This window comes from Theobroma cacao, chromosome 4 (genome assembly GCF_000208745.1).
Source record: "Theobroma cacao cultivar B97-61/B2 chromosome 4, Criollo_cocoa_genome_V2, whole genome shotgun sequence".
Lineage (NCBI taxonomy): Eukaryota > Viridiplantae > Streptophyta > Magnoliopsida > Malvales > Malvaceae > Theobroma > Theobroma cacao.
This window is the reverse complement of record NC_030853.1, coordinates 29,456,408-29,476,790: the sequence shown is the minus strand read 5'-3', so window position 1 is coordinate 29,476,790 and position 20,383 is coordinate 29,456,408. Positions and strand designations below refer to the sequence as shown.

The window sequence follows — 20,383 nt, the reverse complement described above, 5'->3', positions numbered from 1 at the left end:
CAGCTCACAAGAAAAGTGTTCTGAAATGTTTCAGAGTGACCCCTTGACTTTATAAACTGCCCCAATGTTTCATTGCGATCAATGTCTGGATTGTTCTCAAGCATTTGAAGATAACTGCAATAGAAACCAATGGAGCAAACTTTCAATACTAAGAAAGCAACAAGGTGAAGACTGAAGAGGTAATATTATAAAAGAGAAAGATTCACCTAATGGCATCATCCCTGAACTTGATAATTTCTCTAAGGACTTGCCAAAAGTCGGGGTTCAACATGTTCTTTCTGTGTGCAAACAAGCTTGAAAAACCATGATGTGTGCCCCATTCATAGCCATGGCCTAGCTTGTCATGGCTGACAGAGAATGACACGTCGGATGCCTCCACATCAACTCCAAGTATATCAAACAACTCCAACATTGTTGGATACGTTGCCTGTTAAGTTTACCCAAAGCATACCAAATTAATTACCCTTTTTACTAGCCCAAAATAAAGACAAAATGATGTTCCAGTTTCCAAAGAAAATTCAACAAAAGAGGGCATAGTGGGCTTAGCAATTGGGTTGTGTGACTAGACCAATGAAAAGGAGTCCAACCTTAAGGTGTATGAGCAACTTGCTAGTATTGATTCTATGGACATTTTAAAAAATAATTTTTAAAAATAATTTTTTTTATAATTTAACTATTTTTAGTTAAGTTAGATAAAATTACTCTTAATAAAACTTTCTTATATCAACTGCACATGATGTTACACGTCATGTACAAAAATATATTTCACATTATGTATTAAATCTTTTTATATCAAATGCACATAATGTTACACGCCGTATTGAAAAAAATTATTGTTGTTATACATCATGTATAAAAATATGTTACATACTATGATTAAAAAAGATTGTTACATGTCATGTTCAAAAAAAAATTTATTGTTACACACATGTTTAAAAGCATGTTATACGTCGTAGTTATAAAAATGTTATTACATACCATGTTGACAAAAAATATTATTAATACACGTCATGTATAAAAACATATTACACACCATGTTGAAAAAAATGTTGTTATTACATGCCATGTTAAAAAAATATTATTATTACACATCATGTTTAAAAAATTTTGTTATATTTTAATACCTAAAATATTGTTATTACTTACGAATCAAAATTTCAAATCATTTCAACTCTCTTCATTTCTTTTGTTTTTCTTTTATGATTTGGCATCAATTAAAATGTTTTTAGCATGTTCTCATAAATCAAAATACAATTTTCCTTATCTAAAACGCTTATTTTAGTTAAAAATCAAAAAAAAAATTCCCCTTGACATTATAGATTTATAAATTTCAAATTCTTGAGTTTATTAATATCTAGGTCCCGAATTTATTCAATTAAAAACTATTTTAAACATCTGTGATCATTTTTATCACTTTAGTTTCATCCAAAACATCTAAAAATCAAATTCTCCAAATAGCTACTCACCACAAGTATATTAAAATCATCTCTCGGTGTCTTAGAAGCACGAGAGAGAAAAATCGAGAGTACAGCAGACAGATGTTGATGAGAGAAATCAATAAAATTAGAGAGAACTCAATAATGAGAGAGAGAAATCGAAAGCAAATACATAAATGGAAAAAAATTGTGATGAATAGTTTAATTTATTTAAAATGGTTTTAAGGATATTTTTGTTTAAATCATTGTTAAATATGGCTAAAAACAATTAATTTTATTTTGATAGCTATTTTTGAAATCAAGTTATGAAGATGGTAATTTTTCACAATTTTCCCTTTACTCTATCTTGTCAAAAGTAAAAGTAACGTCTAAATATACGATGCTCCCCTTATTATGGAAGTCACCTAAGTTATTATAAAGAGTGTGTATATATATATATATATTGGTTAATATAGATAATAACTTGATAATTTCACTTTATTTTTCATGTCTTGCATATGTTAATTATATATTGATCAATAGGTAAGATTAAAAAATGACACTCAAGTAGTGTTGACTAGCTAAAAATATTCGATCAACATCAAATTATAAGAATATGATGGTTCTTTTCTATCGTTTTGTTTAATTGAAAGAGAAGTGAGATAAAAGGAATGATGAAGGAGAAACTTACAGGATTAAGAAACAAGAAACCAAGGTCTAAATCAATGGCATGGAAGTTGACAGTCTTGGCATGGCCACCGAATTGGTCCTCTTTCTCATAGACCACGACGTTAACGCCTGCTTTGGCAAGAACATAGGCCGAAACCAGCCCTCGAATCCCACCTCCGATCACAGCAAACCCCATCTTTCCAACTCTAATTACAACTTCAATTTATGCAACACCTTTCACTCCCTGCTACCCTGCAATATCTATCTCAATTAACCTTGTGAAAATTAATTTTCCATGGAGATAAAAAAAGAATGAAAACTAATGAAATGCAGGCATATTGAAGAGGCTTGAAGCTGAACCTGCAGGAAAACTTGACTGAAATTTCTACTTAGTCGAAAAAACGAAAAGTTTGATGGTTGCCAATGAACCACAGTTGGTTCCTTTAAACTGGCAAGCTTAGCTAGCAGCTGTTCATGTGCATTAATAGCTACTGAGTGAAATTAAGTAAATATATACCTTATATATGTTATAAAAAATTCACTAATTTAGGCTAATTACAGCTCTCCATTGCAAAATCTTCAAGCTTGTGCTAAGATATTGAATTATTTTGTTATGTTTTTTTTTTTTGTATTTAAACTCGGTTTGATTTTCGAAACTTAATTCAAGTTCAAGTTTGACTCAAAATTTTCAATAAAATTTTATAAATAATAAGTGTCACACATTTTGTCTTATTTATACATGTAATAATATTAACCAAATCAAAATTTAAATAAATTCAAAAATCATTTAAATCAAATATATTAATATGTTCAAATTCCAATAGTTCAACTGGACCTGATTTGTTCGGTGGAGAAAACAAAAAGAATTACAAAGAAATAAATGACTTCCCCACATGTTTGACATGGCAATTTCATTACAAAAATAGTAATCTCCAAGAATTAATCTCCTTAATGTATGATGAAGAACAACCTTGGCATGGAGCGCCAAGGACAGTTACATTTCCAAGGCGTGAAAATCCAAGATGACGTCTCATCCTTCGTTGAATGTATCCTAACTTTACAAACATTTAATAAAATTAGTTATATGTTTATTTTTAAAAAATAATTTTTGTAATTTAATGCACTATTTGTATTTCAGCACTTCAATTTATACATGTAATAATATTAAACAAATCAAAATTTAAATAAATTCAAAAATCATTTAAATCAAACATATTAATATGTTCAAATTCCAATAGTTCAACTGGACTTGATTTGTTAGGTGGAGAAAACAAAAAAGATTACAAAGAAATAAATGACTTCCCCACATGTTTGACATGGCAATTTCATTACAAAAATAGTAATCTTTAGGAATTAATCTCCTTAATGTATGATGAAGAAAAACCTTGGCATGGAGCGCCAAGGACAGTGACATTTTCAAGGCGTGAAAATCCAAGATGACGTCTCATCATTCGTTGAATGTATCCTAACTTTACAAACATTTAATAAAATTAGTTATATGTTTATTTTAAAAAATAATTATTCCAATTTAATGCACTATTTGTATTTCAGCACTTCAATTTATACATGTAATAATATTAAACAAATCAAAATTTAAATAAATTCAAAAATCATTTAAATCAAATATATTAATATGTTCAAATTCCAATAGTTCAACTGGACTTGATTTGTTAGGTGGAGAAAACAAAAAAGATTACAAAGAAATAAATGACTTCCCCACATGTTTGACATGGCAATTTCATTACAAAAATAGTAATCTTCAGGAATTAATCTCCTTAATGTATGATGAAGAAAAACCTTGGCATGGAGCGCCAAGGACAGTGACATTTCCAAGGCGTGAAAATCCAAGATGACGTCTCATCATTCGTTGAATGTATCCTAACTTTACAAATATTTAATAAAATTAGTTATATGTTTATTTTAAAAAATAATTTTTCATTTAATGCACTATTTGTATTTCAGCACTTCAATTTATACATGTAATAATATTAAACAAATCAAAATTTAAATAAATTCAAAAATCATTTAAATCAAATATATTAATATGTTCAAATTCCAATAGTTCAACTGGACTTGATTTGTTAGGTGGAGAAAACAAAAAAGATTACAAAGAAATAAATGACTTCCCCACATGTTTGACATGGCAATTTCATTACAAAAATAGTAATCTTTAGGAATTAATCTCCTTAATGTATGATGAAGAAAAACCTTGGCATGGAGCGCCAAGGACAGTGACATTTCCAAGGCGTGAAAATCCAAGATAACGTCTCATCCTTCGTTGAATGTATCCTAACTTTACAAACATTTAATAAAATTAGTTATATGTTTATTTTAAAAAATAATTTTTCATTTAATGCACTATTTGTATTTCAGCACATTGATTTCAAGATGATCTACGATGTAGATAAGAAACAAAGAAAAAAAAGAAAAGGTATTATAGTCCAATGACTTTTACCAGAGTCTGGACGCAGCAGCCATGGCTGAGATTATCCTATTCAGGGAAGGCACGCATCCACCAGGGAAATATGTATTCCTTGATAGAATCTGAACTTGGCCTGTACTCATCGTAGCCTTCTTCTGGTATGGATATGAACTATGGAAAAATAAAACGATAACCATCCGTAGCCATTAACAGAAGTGTGAACAGAAAATCAGTTAACTGAAAAAGTAGGAAATGAAAGATAGGAGACTTAGCCTAACATTAGCCTTATCCTTACCAATTGTACCGAAAGAAGAAAGTATTATGCTAGTATGTATCACAGTCTACATTCTTTGGAAGTTATACGAAACCTTCTCTTGTTCAGTCTAGAGACTGAAGAATTTAAATCCCTATTGGCAATAAGTATCTGCAAAATCAAGTGATGAAGATTCAGATAGAGTACAAATATATGGATTAATATACTGAGTCAGGATTGATCAACTCGCTTACATCAACAAAAGAAAATCTCCATTAATAAATGCTTCTGCAAGGCCTAAATCAGCCTCCGTCATAACCTGGCAAAAAAAAATCCATGTCCTGGTACTTATTCGGTCTTGATTTTGCACTTGAAAAAAAAAACTAACTCAACCGGAAATTATCAACCACAAGTTAAGAGCGTCTGCCTTCCAATAAAACTGGGGATTCTGCACTTTCACAACAGCCTCAAGTGAACACTTTGTCACATTTCCTTCAGAAGTATAAACCGTTGCCCCTTCCTCTAATATGATGAAGATGCCACAAGGCAGATTATATCAGGCATATCAATCTTGACAATTCAAATTCAGCGTTCAAAGCTAAAAAGATAAATGAGCAATAAAGAGTGTATATGGAAGACAGATGGACTATGTTTGGGTTCAAAGTCATGACAAAAGGGAAGGCCAAAAGGATCAAAACGGGGATAGTGAATTGAAAACATACAATCAATTTACGCAGCTGCAGTCTCATAAATGTAGGTAAAAATGATAACAGAAGTTACGATTCCATCTGAATAAAATTGACAAAACTGTTCTACATATAGAAAGAACTGGTTTGTCTAATCCCATACAGTGCATTGTCGTTTCAAACCAAATTATGTAATAGAGGAAACAACCATTCCACAGACTCTTCCTGCCATGTCAGTTATAAAGGCAACAGCTATGCAACAAGAGGAAGCAGGGTATCAAAGAGGGGAATGGAGGAAATGCTGAGAGAAAATTATGTACACACATCATGCAACCAGGACAAAACGCCGCTCCATGTTTTCCATGGGTACTTTTGGCTTGTTAATGCTTTCGCAGGATAATATGTGCAGTGATCAAACCTGCCCGACAACAAGTATGCTGATGTTTTCAATTCTTTGTAACTAAGATCGTTCTTGGTAGAGTCACAAAGAGAAGAGAGATTTATCGTTTAGATTAAACAACATTTTACAAATCAGGCTATACTTGAAAAGAAGTTAAATTAAAGAAACAACCCATATTTACTTTTGACAGCATGATCATAGAAAACTGTTAGAGATAATTATTCAAATTATCTAATTAGAGTTATTACACAATACTATTATCTAATTAGGTTACTATATTTAGGTAGAGCTATATTACAATACTATTAGTTAATTAGAGTTAACCTATAAATAGGATGAATCTAGTCTACTATAACCCTTAGCCTTCTAAGCAGCGATTCCTACTACCTCTTTCATATTCTAATTCTATTTATTTGAATATTTATTAATTTAATTTAATGCATCATTGAATTGAATTAATAAAATAAATATGTAAGTCCATCTTCTGCCAACACTGATGCGCAGCAACCAAAAAACTCCTCCATGTATTCATGGCCTACAGCTTCTATCATGTCACTAGAAATGGCCATTTGAAGTTACTGTATTTGTCGTTTGGCACCTAAAAGAGTCTGATTACATACAAATTTGGTGCTGAAGCACTCACCAAGATATGATTCTATCGTACTTGTAAGTGTTGGGTAATTACCGATTGTCACATAATTGAAATCTAATCTGGTCCTGACAGCAAAATTAATGTTCGCATGGTTAAACATCAAGTGAATTGATTTCTGGAGATTTGGATAATTTCATTCTGGAAAATGTGAAGAAGCAGTAGACAAAGAACCCTGAGTCGCAAATGGAGCTAGAGCTGATATTAAGCAATTGGCCATGACTGAGATTGAAGTCTATTTGCTATATATTAGTATCATTCAACAGATAAGACACCTCATGAAGTCCAGCTTCCTTCACTTTCATTTCTGCAAATTTTAGTTGTTCCTTAGATAAAGTGATCCCAGTATCTATGCATCCTGTTTGTCTGACAACCTCCATTGCAAAGCTTCCCCAACCACATCCAATCTCAAAAATTTTGCAGATGCTATACCAGCTTTTAAAAAAAGCGAAGGTGTCCACCAATCCCTATGATAAGTTCTGTTCAAAGCATTGAAGTATATTTAACAGTAATGCTAAGAACTGAACAAAGTTAAGAGGGGAATGGAGGAAATGCTGAGAGAAAATTATGTACACACATCATGCAACCAGGACAAAACGGCGCGCCATGTTTTCCATGGGTACTTTTGGCTTGTTAATGCTTTCGCAGGATAATATGTGTAGTGATCAAACCAGCCCGACAACAAGTACGCTGATGTTTTCAATTCTTTGTAACTAAGATCGTTCTTGGTAGAGTCACGAAGAGAAGAGAGATTTATTGTTTAGATTAAACAACATTTTACAAATCAGGCTATACTTGAAAAGAAGTTAAATTAAAGAAACTACCCATATTTACTTTTGACAGCATGATCATATAAAACTGTTAGAGATAATTATACAAATTATCTAATTAGAGTTATTATACAATACTATTATCTACTTAGGTTACTATATTTAGGTAGAGCTATATTACAATACTATTAGTTAATTAGAGTTAGCCTATAAATAGGATGAATCTAGTCTACTATAACCCTTAGCCTTCTAAGCAGCGATTCCTACTACCTCTTCCATATTCTAATTCTATTTATATGAATATTTATTAATTTAATTTAATTTAATGCAATGCATCATTGAATTGAATTAATAAAATAAACATGTAATTCCTAAAAAATTTTCACATGTTCTTATTTTTCCCAAATAAGAGAAAAGAAAAAACCAAACAGGAGAAAAAAAGTCAAAATATGTATATAAAAAAAGTCCATGGTCTAATGGGTAACATATATATACCTTATTCACCTATTTAACCTACACAATTTAAATTTCTCCATAGCCTATGTAATTCTTCAAGATTTCTCCTTATTGCAACATGGTATTGGACAAGGTTTTCTTTTCTTTTAACATCTTATCCTTAATTAACAAGAAAACGAACTTGTTGGATTCTCTTCTCTCCTATCTCATCGTGTCTCCTCTGAAAGAAAATTTGCAGAAAGTTTCCAAGACTGGGGTAACATTGTAAGTGATCTTTTAAGATGCATTGCGGACAAGACTCACTCAATTCGAGATCGTGTTCGAATGGGTGCAGTTTGTCGATCTTAACAAGCTTTTCTCAAGGATGAAAAAATTAATTTCCCTATTTGTTTGATGCTTGTAGAGAAAAAGAAGAGTGACAAACGATGTTTTAATATTATTTCAAAAGAAACTATTGTTGAGCTCGAATTGCCGAAGATCCAAGGAAGAGATTTGTTAGCCTTTGCAAAGCCTGGTGATAAAAAATGGATTCAAATTTCTTTTCTCTTTCTTTTTGATGATATTAATTATTTCAATGACAATTTCTTTGCGGTTCGGATAACTTCTTATATGTAAAAACTTAAACCGACCGTTTCCAAAAACTATTGAATTCGCTGCACCACTTCATCTTAGTCATAAAAAATATATTGTTGATTTGGACGGCGAACTTTGTATGGTTACCCGTGGTGTTTGTCCAGATCAATTATGATAATGGAAGAGTTAAACAAGCAATTTTTACAAAAGAGTTTGAGATTTTCAAGCTTGACATGCACATAAAAAATTGAGAAAATCTCGTTGTTGGGTAACCGCTCCTTGTTTCTTGAGAATTGCTGTAGTTTCTCCGTCTTAGCAGCTGACCACCTTGGTTGCAGGTCCAATTGCATTTACTTTACTAAGGACAATTATTTTATTTATTCCCAAACTAGTTTCTCTGATATAGGCATCTAGAATTGTGATAATAAGAAGGCGGACTATGTCATCGATGACAAATTGCCAGATTCGCGTTCTGCATTCTCCCCACCACTTTGGATCAAGCTATGCTCTCATCAACGAGGCATTTGTTAGTTATAAGAGATTCTTTATTTTCTATGTTTTCATAACTTTTCGTCTTGAGGTTTTATGTTTGTTCTATATCAAATTTCTCAAGTTGTTAATTTAAATTTATGTCACGAGTGGTTAAACTTCAGTGTAATATTGATATATGATTTTGAAGACCGAGTACGTCCATCGGTGCAATAAAATCTTAACAGTCTTTATGTGGCAAAAGCTATTTTTGCTTCTAACAGAATGTAATTTAACAAGTTTACTGAAACTTATGGCTACTAAGTCTGATGTATGGTATCGTACTGTAGCCATTTATTCCTCTTTGCAGCAGCTGATGGATGTAAATTTAAAGACAGAAAGGAGAAAAGAAGTAGCCACAGCTCGACCAGCTTTCGATGCAGAAGTTTGGTCCCCTTTCAGAGAAGTAATCAGTCTAGTGCTGAAGAAAAACCTTTGTCTGGATTGCCGGGTGCTGCAGGGTATCCATGACGCGAAAAAACAACCTACAATGAGGGGGTAACTCCACTGTTGATTTCCATAAATAGGATTAAGTAGAGACGCAGTGAGCGTACGAAGTTTTACCTGATAATTCAAATGTGTCCTTGAATTCATACCAGCTGCCACATAATCAAGATAATATTCCCACATTCGAATGAACTCCTCGTTGAATCCCAAAGCAACAATTTTGCTATAAGAACCAAAACGAATGCCCCAGAATCAAAATATATACAAATTTTCAGAAATGTTATAACATCCTTTTTACTTGAACAATACACAAAAACTGATGTGGACCGTGACAAACTTAGACCATATATATTTCTTTCCATGTGGTAAGTAGAGGTGCAAAGACATACCTCTTATTGTCCAATAACTTATTTTTCCAGAATCTCACAGTTCGGTGGTATTGGCTTCCTATGTTTTCCACATGCTCCACGCTACATTTGTAGAATTCTTTAGTGTTATATACAGTGTGCAGAAAAAGGAATGCAACTAGCTATAAAATTGTGTCTAACAACAGCTACTTAATTATACCAGAGTCTGGTTGTAGCAGCCATGGCTGATGATATCCGACCTAATGAAGGTGGACATATACCAGGGAATATGTATTCCTTGAGAAAATCTGAAGTATGCCTGTAGTCATGATAGCCTTCATCTGATGTTGATGAGAACTGGAGAAGGATTAATGAATTAAGCAACTCATAAATCATTATCAGAAGTGTGAAATGTGAATTCATAAACATTTGATTAATTATCATGCTCGGTGTTATGGTATCAAATTCCACAATTGCAGCCATGAATATACAAGAACCTGTTACACAAGCAGAAGTACTTTTGTTTCTTTTTCAAACACCATTACCTGTAAGACAAGAAGGCCATCTTCTGTCAACACTTTTTCACACCAACCAAAAAATTCCTCCAAGTACTCATCGCCAACATGTTCTATCATTTCACTGGATTGATCAGCATTTAGAATTATGTTACTTTCAGAGTCTGAAGGTTAGATACATAACTTTTGGTGCTAAAAGAACTCACCAAGATATAATTCTGTCACACTTGTAGCTGCTCGGTAATTTCCGATAGTCACAAAGTTCAAACTTAATGTGGTCCTGACAGAAGTTTTTTGAAGTAAAATATCAAGGTAAAGGATTTCAGGAAAACCAACTTTGATATTGTATCATTCTAGAACATGCAAGATGCAGAGGGCAAACAACCATGAAGGTCATTAGATAGAGTAGATCATATTTGGACATGCAACAAGTTGGAATCAAGAGTAACAGATGAAATTAATTGTTTTCACATAAGAAAACCAATATCCATTGAGTTTTATCAAATCTAAAATAAGTGCCATTCATCAGAGAGACACCTGAAGTCCAGCTTCCTTTACTTTCTTTTCTGAAAATTTTAGTTGCTCCTCGGACAAAGTGATGCCAGTATATCTGCATCCTGTTAGCTTTACAACCTCAATAGCTAAGCTTCCCCAACCAAATCCAATCTCAAGAATCTCATGCTTACTGTTAATTTTTGCCTGGAAGATAGAAATGGAAAATTTGATATAGGATTGACTATGGCTGGAGAACTTAATATACAAAATTTGATGATAATGTTGCTAACTCACCTTTTCAATCAGAACAGAAATCTTTCTCTTCTGAGCAACTTTGAGATCTTCATCTTCCTTCTATAAAATAAATAAATTATACTTTAAAATAAAAAAAAAGGTTTTGTTGTTAATAAAAGCTGAAAAATTCCATGGAAGAAGCTTCCTTCTTTTATGAACTGTCGAAGCACAGCCAATATCCGTAGTGAGCCTAACCTTAAACACTGCACAGGAGTATGTCATTGTTTCGTCCAAGAATAGAGAAAAGAAGTCATTGCTCTGGGAACATAATCCAGGGAAAATTGTAAGATTTCATTTGGAATGAATTAATAAGCTGAGAACTATCCTGTTAAAATAAAGAAATTAGGCCTTTTGAAAAAAAAATTAAAGAAATTAGAAAGATAGCTTCTTTTCACCATGAATATTCATTATTACTAACAATGTACTCTTAGACTCTTAGTCTTAGTCTTAGTGATCCTGGATAGTTTTATCTTTAATTATAGATAAAGAAGGAAAATGTTTAAACTAATAATTCCTAAAGTTACATACTAGTAATACAAATGAAGGGTGGTGTTAAATTTAGACAAGCCAAGCAGTTGCTATGATTGGCCATCCATTAGAATGGTCAAGAAAGACAAAAAGGAACATGAAACAGTTTGCTGGTTCATTTCCAAACTTTTCAATTAAATGCATTATGAAATGATAGAATTTAGTCATAAAATCATACCAGATCATAATGCTGAGAGATGTTCCTACGAGCTTGCATAAGATTGTTTTGCCTCATGACATGCTTGAAGAAATACTTTGCATATGCTAAACCAGCTGTGAACAGTGGAGGTGTCCACCAACCCCTGTAGTCAATGGAGTGTAAATACACAATAAACTGAATTTATTAATAGACTGCAAGTATCAGTGTCCCACAGTTTTTATTCTTCACAAAGTTGTACCATACCTTTTCTTTTTCAGTCTTGAAACAGAGTGTTCAAAGTTTCTATTAGCAATGAGTATCTGCAAAATGAATTAATGCAGATTCTGATGAAGTATCAAGCAACACATATATATTGGCACAGATTTGGCCTCTCTCATCTTACCGTTAAGAGATGCAGAAGGCCATCTTCTTTATCAACAAAAGAGAAATCTCTATTCATAAATGCATCTGCAAGTCCTAAATCAGCTTCTGTCATAACCTGGAAAAATCCTTATATTGCTTGTCAAAACTGGTGGGAATAGAGTGTATGAATGCATGGCAATGAAAAGATTCAAAATTAAGGGGGAGAAAAGATTACTTAGTTTTTTGAATCAACTAGTTCAAGTTCAACATGATAATTCATGCATTCCCTATTAAACAGTTTCAAACACATTTAGAAGCATACCTTCCAGTAAAATTGGGGACTGTGCACTCTGAGAACAGTTTTAAGAGAACACTTATTCATGTTTCCCTTAAAAGTGAAAACTCCGCCACCTTCCTCTAGCAAGCTGATGATGATACAGAGCATATTGAATCAATTATCACCATGGAATTTTCAGTGTTCAAGTAAAAAGGCAAGGTTACCAATATATAAAGAAAAGGAAAAATAGCAAGCTCAAAAGAAACATACAGTGAAATAAGAGAATGCAGATATCAGTAAGATTGTAATGAGTTAGAAGTCAAGATAAGAAAGGAAATACCAAATGAATGTAGGTCAAAATAATAATGAAAATCATGATGCCTTGTGAATAAATAGATGAAACTGCTCTAATATTGCTGGTTGAAGAAAAAAACCAGTTTATCCAACTCTCAAGTATGCATCCTCTTGGGAAACCAAATTCACCATGTTACCAAAAACAGTCTTAGAATGATAATAAAAGGGGTAAGATACCTTTTGAGTTGTGTGCATTTCGTAGGTGCTAACTGGAAGCAGGGTATTAGAAAAGGGAATAGAAGAAGTGATAAGAAAACATGTGTAATCATTCTCAAGGTACTCACATTATGCAGCCAGTTGATATAAATTGTCGAAGGAACCTAGTAACAAAAAGGCGTGCCCCTCTTTCCAGGAGTGAGGGTGCCATGTTTTCTGGCTTGTTGAGGACAGAGTTACGCTTTCCAAGGATACCATATGTAGCAATCAAACCAGCCTGAGAAAAAGAGCCCCTTAGTTTTCAACTCACTACTCAATAATCTCTTGAATCAAAATACTGGCACCAACAGTATGGAAATTCACAGTAAACCTCCATCTCTATGTAAAGGGGATATCCATTACATAATCAGTTTGATAATATATAAGTGAACAAATAACCGAATTGCAGCGTAAACTTAGAAGCATTTACTTCATTAACCTAACTGCTATAAAGTGAAACATTAGTAAGAAAAGATATGAGCAGAAATTCTTACCTCAACTGCATCCCCATGAAAGTCATAGCCTGAGTAAATAAACATGATGTTCATGAGAAGTAAGTTGTGACATATAGTTGAGATACCAGGCTTAAAATTCATTAAAACAGAAACAAACAAAATGTCTAAGTACCAGCACAGACCTTCTACCTTTCCAAACAACAAAAGCATTTAGGTGGAAGAAGTTGATTTCTTTCTGCCAGTTTCATCCCCTTAAAATTAGCTTCTAGCCAGTACAACTTAAATTCATTATGATTGTGGTCCAGAATATTGACTGAAAAGTATGTAATCTGAAAATCTAGTCTTAATATGTACATCTAACTTCAAATGGAAAAAATCTCACCACAGAACCAGATTCCTCTCTTGCCCTGAATCTCTTCCAGCTCAAGTGAAGCTTTTGATGCAGCAACAGAGGGGATTAGGCGGCTAGTTGACCACTTAAGCAGGGTATGCTTTGGTGTAGAGTCTGGATTAAGAGTTAAAAGAAATGGCAATGTTGTTTTGCCAACATTCTGCAAATTGAGGCTAGAATCAGAGGATTCTAGTAGCAGTAACTAATGCAGATAATCTTATAGTTAAATAAGCTTAATAAATGTCCAAGATATCGTATATGCAGTATTTCCTTCAAATATTCTGACTTCTTATGCTTTTAAGTACACAGCATGTGAATGTCTTTCTACTTTATTTCTTGTTTCTACCTTTATTCATTCAGGAAACGTTTTCCTTTATGCTAGTTAAAAAGAACCTGGCATTCCAGTTCAAATAGTTTGCTCTTTAAAAATATACACCTTCCGCTTACTTGGTTATGATGCAAAAAGAATTCCTCATTATCTGCAGACTCGATGGAATACCTCAAACTATCCCACCAGTCATTGTTGAAATTATGAAGTTCGATGTGACAATATAAACAGTAACAGACAAGACTCTTTTCTACTTCCCAATCTAATTCTTGAACTATTGCCAAATTGTGATAAGTTTGTATTTAGTTTACTCAGAGGGAACATGTTACAGACCTGCAGCATGTTAAGCCAGTATGTTAAGCATCCTTTATTTTCTGCACTTCTGAGAAAGTTCAATGAACTCCAGGCTGCTCGATTGTTGGGCATTAAATTATCATCATGATGAAGGAAAATATCGCTGCCAGCAGAGACAACAAATTATTGTGCATCAGCTGTTGGTTTACGAGGGCATGATTGTTAAGCAGTTTATGAGGCTTGGAAATGATGCATATTCTTCAACGTGGTGATTGTTACGTTAGTCAAATAACAAGTTACTGACAAGAGTACTAAGCTTCGACAGGTAGCAGTTGGAATAAGAAAATTACATCAGCGATAGCAGAAAATTCTTAGTAAGGGGTTCTTTAGGTGGGATTGGTATATCGTTTCAATTGAAAATAATGCACATTTATTCTTCACAAGTTGCAGTAGATATATGGGATATTGATTTTAAGATTTAGACACATCAGTTACTATGTCGCAGGGGAATTCTGGTACCTGTAGGCATATCGGAATGCACCAAGTATTCTCGATTCATCGAATGTTGCTTGGTTTCCTAATAACCTCAGAGCAGTTGGAGCATCAACAGCCATCATACATCCATCATACACTTCCTGGAAATCATCTCCACTACATACTATAGTGCGACCTGGTAATCCCATTTTTACAATTATATTTGGATCTCCATAAATTGGCTCATAGTAAAAAACAGCCTCACATGTAAAAGACAATGTACAAAGAATCTGCAGGATGCTGATGATCAAAGCAAAGCTTACTCTGGGAGAGCTGCCTAAGTGAAGTTTGGAGTACTTACCATCATCAGCAGTCAAAACAGAATGCACCTCACAACCAATGCTTAATTGACAACCTCCACTCTCCAGCAAGTCTTTAACCTTATTTTATTTATGCCAAAAATGAGTTAGAAGATCCTTTTCGAATAGCTACATACACTTAAGTAGTTTAAAAAAATATATACAAATTGGTACCTTATTTTCCAACTTTGAAAACCCTCTGACAGTCAGCCATTGCTGCCGGCCCAAAATCTGCAAACAAGAATAGTCAGTAAGAACTGTACTACTTTTTAAAACGCATACAGTACTTCTTAGTCTAGAAAAAATGAGAAATACGTACCTCATACAGATAATGAGTGTGACAAAATGAAAGAGTAGAGAAAGCTGAGAAGCTCATGACTTCTTCCGCAGAGCAGGACCATACTGAACAACATATTGGGACCTGTAAACATATTTTAAGAGCTTTTAAGAATTGGGACAATATAAGAGCATATTTTATGGGACAGAACTGACGCTTCTGCAACTCACAAGATAAGCCTTCCGAAATAATTCGGAGTAGCCCCGTGACTCGATAAACTGTCCCATGGTTTCATTACAACCAGTGTCGGGATTGTTCTCAAGCTCTTGAAGATAACTGCAATGGAAGTGATCATATGAGTCCAAGAGATTGAGGATTTTTGTGATAGCGGTGGACTGCTTTATATTTCATTGCATGCTTATACTCACATGCATACTACCAGCAATCTGAAACTGAAGACAGGAGGGCTTACCTAACAACATCATCCTTGAACCTGATAATTTCTCTAAGCATTTGCCAAAAGTAAGGATTGAACACATTCTTCTTCTGTGCAAACAAGCTTGAGAAACCCTTTTGGTTGCCCCATTCGTAGCCTTGACCATTGTCAAGGCTCACAGAAAATGAAACATCAGATGTCTCCACATCAACCCCAAGGCCAGTAAAGAAATCCAACACGTTTGGATGCTTTGCCTGTCACAGTTACCCCAACCATTCCTCAATTGGTCGTTAGATATAATTAAACAAGAATAATGCGCTCAATATCAAAAAAACAAAGAAATAGTAGTAATTCCTCCATTGTTCCTAGCCAAAAATCATTCTTAACATTTAAAGGGTGTATAGAACATAGATTTTCACCATCTTGGGACCCTTTTACATTAAGCATTTATACTTATTGGCCATTTTTAAATTGAACGGAATGTATGGGTCATTTTTTAATTATTCAAAAATTGTAAATAAATTTTTATTTTTTATGGAGTTATTTTTAATTAAATAGATCTTTATAATTAAAGATTAACTAACTGTGTGAATCAAAATATTATTTTGTTATATGTAGAGATGTGAGTTGTACTTGTTATTTTCGAAGTAATCAATTGAAATTGTTTATTTATCAAGATTTTAAAATTCTATTAAAACTCTCATAAAATTATAAAACATTATCCAAAACTAAATCTTACTAGTAAACAACTATTTATTAATTATCCCAATTCATTAAATAATCGTTTAAGCTGGCAAAATTGACAAAGACTTGTAATTTTTCCTACCCTCGTAGTAGTTTAATCTCTACTAATAATTGCATAACATGTCACAAGGGATTAGGGTGTCATGTATTGCTACATGTCATAAGGGTTTAGGGAATCATAAAAGTGATACTCAAACTTATCCGAATTTATGTTGAGTTTTAAAAATCTTACTCAAATTAATCCCATAACTGAATATAAAATATCCTTAATCTTATGTTATTAGGTTGGATATCCGCTTAGGGTATCATAAAGGTAATACTTGAAACTTACCCAAATCTATGTTAGGTTTTAATAATCTTATTTTAATCCGCCCCATAACTGAATATAAGGTATGTTAACTCTATGTTATCGGGTTAGATACTTGTGGATACTCATATAACAATAATTCGTTTACATCCTTAATTATTTTATATCATATGTTGTTAACATATCATAATAGATAAAAAATATAACATTTCTAATCATTTTATATCATATGTTACGAACATGTCATAATAGATGAAAAACATAACATGTTGATATAGTATGATGATATGATTATATGTTTTTTTCATTATTCATATCAATATCATATCAACGTCACATAACATTAAAAAAATAACAAATTATGTTTTGATTAATAATAATTAAGTGACTAGATCTATTTAATTTAAAATAAAAATATAAAAATTTAATTAAATATAATATAAAAATAAAAATTTATTTAAATATTTTAAAATAAATCATAAACTTTTTAAAATATTATGTTTAAATTGATTGAGTAAGATATTCATGTAAAGCAAATATTTATAAGACAAAAGATACTCCGACAAGATCACGTTCAAATAAGCAAAACTTTATTATATATATATATTTAGATAGTTGTGATCTGCTTTAATATTAATTTATTTGAATAGTTAAACAGCCATGGCATATTGTTGCTGTGTTGTGGGCCTGTGGATTATGTCAATTTCCAAATTTTTTTATTTCAATTAATAAAAAGTGAGACAAGATGGTATCTTGTCAATATAACATAACCTTTTTTTTCTTTTTTTATTAATATTTTCAAAAAAAGGTGGGAAAAAAATAGTATTATATCCACAATGATGAAGAAAAAGATACGGCGGCCTTGTCAAGTCAAATTCACTTGATTTGACATGCTTGTTGATTAAAATTACTGAAGGTAAAAATAAATTCAGCATGCTATAATTGGAAAACAAACTTACCTTTCATGACTTGTACTCCTCGTTAATTTAATTTTTTCAACAAAATTACAAATTAATTATAAAATTACTCCCGTAATGTTAAAAGGGGTTTTTTTATTATATTTTTTATACATCTTCGTATGATAATGGATTGAAATCTAATGGTTTTATATATTTAAAGAAAAACCCGAAAAACATATAAAAAATCCAATTCTAAAAAGAAATAAATTATTTGAAATTTGATTTTTTTTATTAAAAAAAACACTACATATTAATAAATACGTTCAAACAAACAAACATATGGTAATTATTTAAATATAAGAATATTCTTGAATAAATTTCTTTAAAAGAAAAAGCGAAAACGTATAGTAATCAAGTAGTATATCTACTTTAGAGAAAAATGAGATGTTTTGAGTTCTAACTTGAGAGCAAAACAGAAGAGAAGATGGAGCCAGTTATTACTGGATTGAGGAACATGAAGGCAAGGTCTAAATCAATGGCATGGAAGTTAACAGTCCTGGCATGGCCACCAAATTGCTTCCCTTTCTCGTAGACCACCACGTTAACGCCTGCTTTGGCAAGAACATAGGCTGAAACCAGCCCTCGAATCCCACCTCCGATCACAGCCACCCTCATCCTGTAGTATTCTGCATGTCAGTCAGACGTCACATGTGTTGGTGCATGCAGAAAACTGAACATGATAACAATAATAAAGCACTTAAAAACTTTGAAAAATGCATGCAGTCATTTCGATGCTAACGTACCTGTCTGCTGCCTGGGATCTGTGTAAAGTTGTTGTATATGCTTTGCTCGAGTATGGGAGTTTGGAGAAGACAAAGGAAGTGTGTGTGAGAGCAAAATAGAAGGGGTTCCTTCCCGCTTTATAGCTCCAAGCTTGGATATTCTAAACATGTTGAAACATGAATAGTTTCTGCACATGTTTTTTTAATTGCAATATTATTCCATTAATTAATATTTAACATATATCTTTTTCATTTTTAATGACTTTTGCAGTAATAATTGAAACATGAATAGTTTCTGCACATGTTTTTTTAATTGCAATATTATTCCATTAATTAATATTTAACATATATCTTTGTCATTTTTAATGACTTTTGCAGTAATAATTGAAACATGAATAGTTTCTGCACATGTTTTTTTAATTGCAACATTATTCCATTAATTAATAATTAACATATATCTTTTTGATTTTTAATGACATTTGCAGCTGCAATTATTGCTGCAAAAGTCATAGCTAAAAGACAGAAAACACTACAGGGGCGCTAATGTGTGAGGGGTACATATTGAGGCTGTAAAGGAGCAAGTGTTACGGTTAACGTCAATTTTTAAGAGTTATTATCCGTTTTAATCTGTTAATTTTACGATTTTATTTTACAAAAAGAGTCTCATAAATTAAAGATAATGTGAATATTTATATTTATAATATCACTCTAGTACATAATCAATATGAGATTTATTACTCTCATTTTTAAGACAATAACATCCACCCTTACTCTATGTTAAAAATTTCTTTTCGATGTGAACTTTATAGTTCAACTGTTAAGAGCATTATCTCAATAATGTGAGATCACGTATACGCAAAAACCGTAACATCTTCTCCCATTTCAACAAAAATCCACTATTTTCAATGACACATTGTTAATACTTAAAATTCGCTTTGATACCAATTATTATGGTCTACACTAACCCCTGTAAAGCATTTTTTGTGAGATAAAACTATGAAGCAGCGGATCAAAACGAACAATACTTCACAGGAGTTGGTGTGAATAGTAACAATTGGTATCAGAGTCGACTCTGAGTATTACTCATGTGCTATTGAGGACAGTAAATCCTTGTCAAAGTGAGAGACGATGTCACGATTTTTGCGTAGACATGAATCCCACATCTTCAAGATAATGCTCCCAACAGGTAAGCCATAAAGTCCCACATCGAAAAAAAACTCTCAAAAAGGAGTAAAGGTGAATGTCATGATCTTAGAGAGAGGGTAGTCATGAATCCCACAGTAACTATATACTAGAATGATACTGAAAATATAAAAGTTCACACTACCTTAACTTGTAAGGTATTTTTTGTGAGACAAAATCGTGAGATCAGTGAATCAAAACAGATAATACCTCACAGGAGTTAGTGTGAATCGTAACACGAAAGAAAACTGTGCCTTCAAAATTTTTAAAATTTTTTATTATTAATATTTTTTTAATTAAAACGAAAGATAATATATTTATGAGAGTCACGATTTCTCAAATTTTTAAAATTTTTTATTTTATTATATATATGTTTTTTAATAACTCTTCAAAATATGTCTGAAGCAGATAATGAGGTTAATTATCCTAAAGCATGCCCCCCACCACCCCAAAAAATATATAGGCCAAGTGTAAAAGATATCAGGCAATGCCTTGACAAATATATATNTATGTTTTTTAATAACTCTTCAAAATATGTCTGAAGCAGATAATGAGGTTAATTATCCTAAAGCATGCCCCCCACCACCCCAAAAAATATATAGGCCAAGTGTAAAAGATATCAGGCAATGCCTTGACAAAATATATATATATATATATATATATATTATATTATATATATA

The 20,383-nt window shown here is 32.3% G+C and overlaps 2 protein-coding genes and 1 long non-coding RNA gene across 15 annotated transcripts in view; all 3 read right to left on the bottom strand.

Annotated features, from left to right (window-relative positions):
- The window catches only part of LOC18603276, a 30,744-nt gene extending 28,189 nt beyond the window's left edge, over positions 1-2,555 (bottom strand). For 3 of the 7 annotated variants that reach the window (XM_018119444.1, XM_018119447.1, XM_018119446.1), the window contains exons 1-4: positions 2,445-2,555; positions 2,107-2,336; positions 207-427; positions 9-114 (exon numbers count right to left, since the gene is read on the bottom strand). In XM_018119444.1, the coding sequence (XP_017974933.1) occupies positions 9-114; positions 207-427; positions 2,107-2,280 (501 nt within the window). In that variant the 5' untranslated portion in view covers positions 2,281-2,336; positions 2,445-2,555. Of the gene's footprint in view, positions 1-8; positions 115-206; positions 428-2,106; positions 2,346-2,444 lie in introns of all 7 variants that reach the window. The other 4 variants (XM_018119443.1, XM_018119441.1, XM_018119445.1 and 1 more) reach the window with 2 other exon arrangements.
- Positions 3,081-5,177, bottom strand: LOC108661782. 6 transcript variants are annotated; one of them, XR_001927592.1, is made up of 4 exons: positions 5,014-5,177; positions 4,802-4,930; positions 4,540-4,677; positions 3,081-3,135 (listed from the first exon to the last, which is right to left on the bottom strand). It is a non-coding gene; the product is annotated as an uncharacterized LOC108661782 (long non-coding RNA). The 6 variants fall into 6 exon arrangements; XR_001927594.1 differs by having other exon boundaries at positions 3,087-3,139; XR_001927591.1 differs by lacking the exon at positions 3,081-3,135 and adding an exon at positions 3,778-3,966.
- Positions 8,940-18,610, bottom strand: LOC18603275. 2 transcript variants are annotated; one of them, XM_007035152.2, is made up of 25 exons: positions 18,543-18,610; positions 18,241-18,425; positions 15,826-16,043; positions 15,584-15,689; positions 15,396-15,497; positions 15,251-15,307; positions 15,079-15,157; positions 14,763-14,913; positions 14,283-14,406; positions 13,613-13,781; positions 13,270-13,298; positions 12,865-13,013; positions 12,272-12,374; positions 11,990-12,085; positions 11,851-11,906; positions 11,626-11,749; positions 11,115-11,177; positions 10,920-10,979; positions 10,668-10,829; positions 10,337-10,410; positions 10,161-10,254; positions 9,836-9,972; positions 9,658-9,738; positions 9,386-9,491; positions 8,940-9,306 (listed from the first exon to the last, which is right to left on the bottom strand). In XM_007035152.2, the coding sequence occupies exons 2-25, from the start codon at positions 18,412-18,414 to the stop codon at positions 9,232-9,234; spliced, it is 2,589 nt and encodes an 862-aa protein (XP_007035214.2). In that variant the 5' UTR covers positions 18,415-18,425; positions 18,543-18,610; the 3' UTR covers positions 8,940-9,231. The 2 variants fall into 2 exon arrangements, with proteins under 2 accessions (XP_007035214.2, XP_017975253.1); XM_018119764.1 differs by having other exon boundaries at positions 18,241-18,415.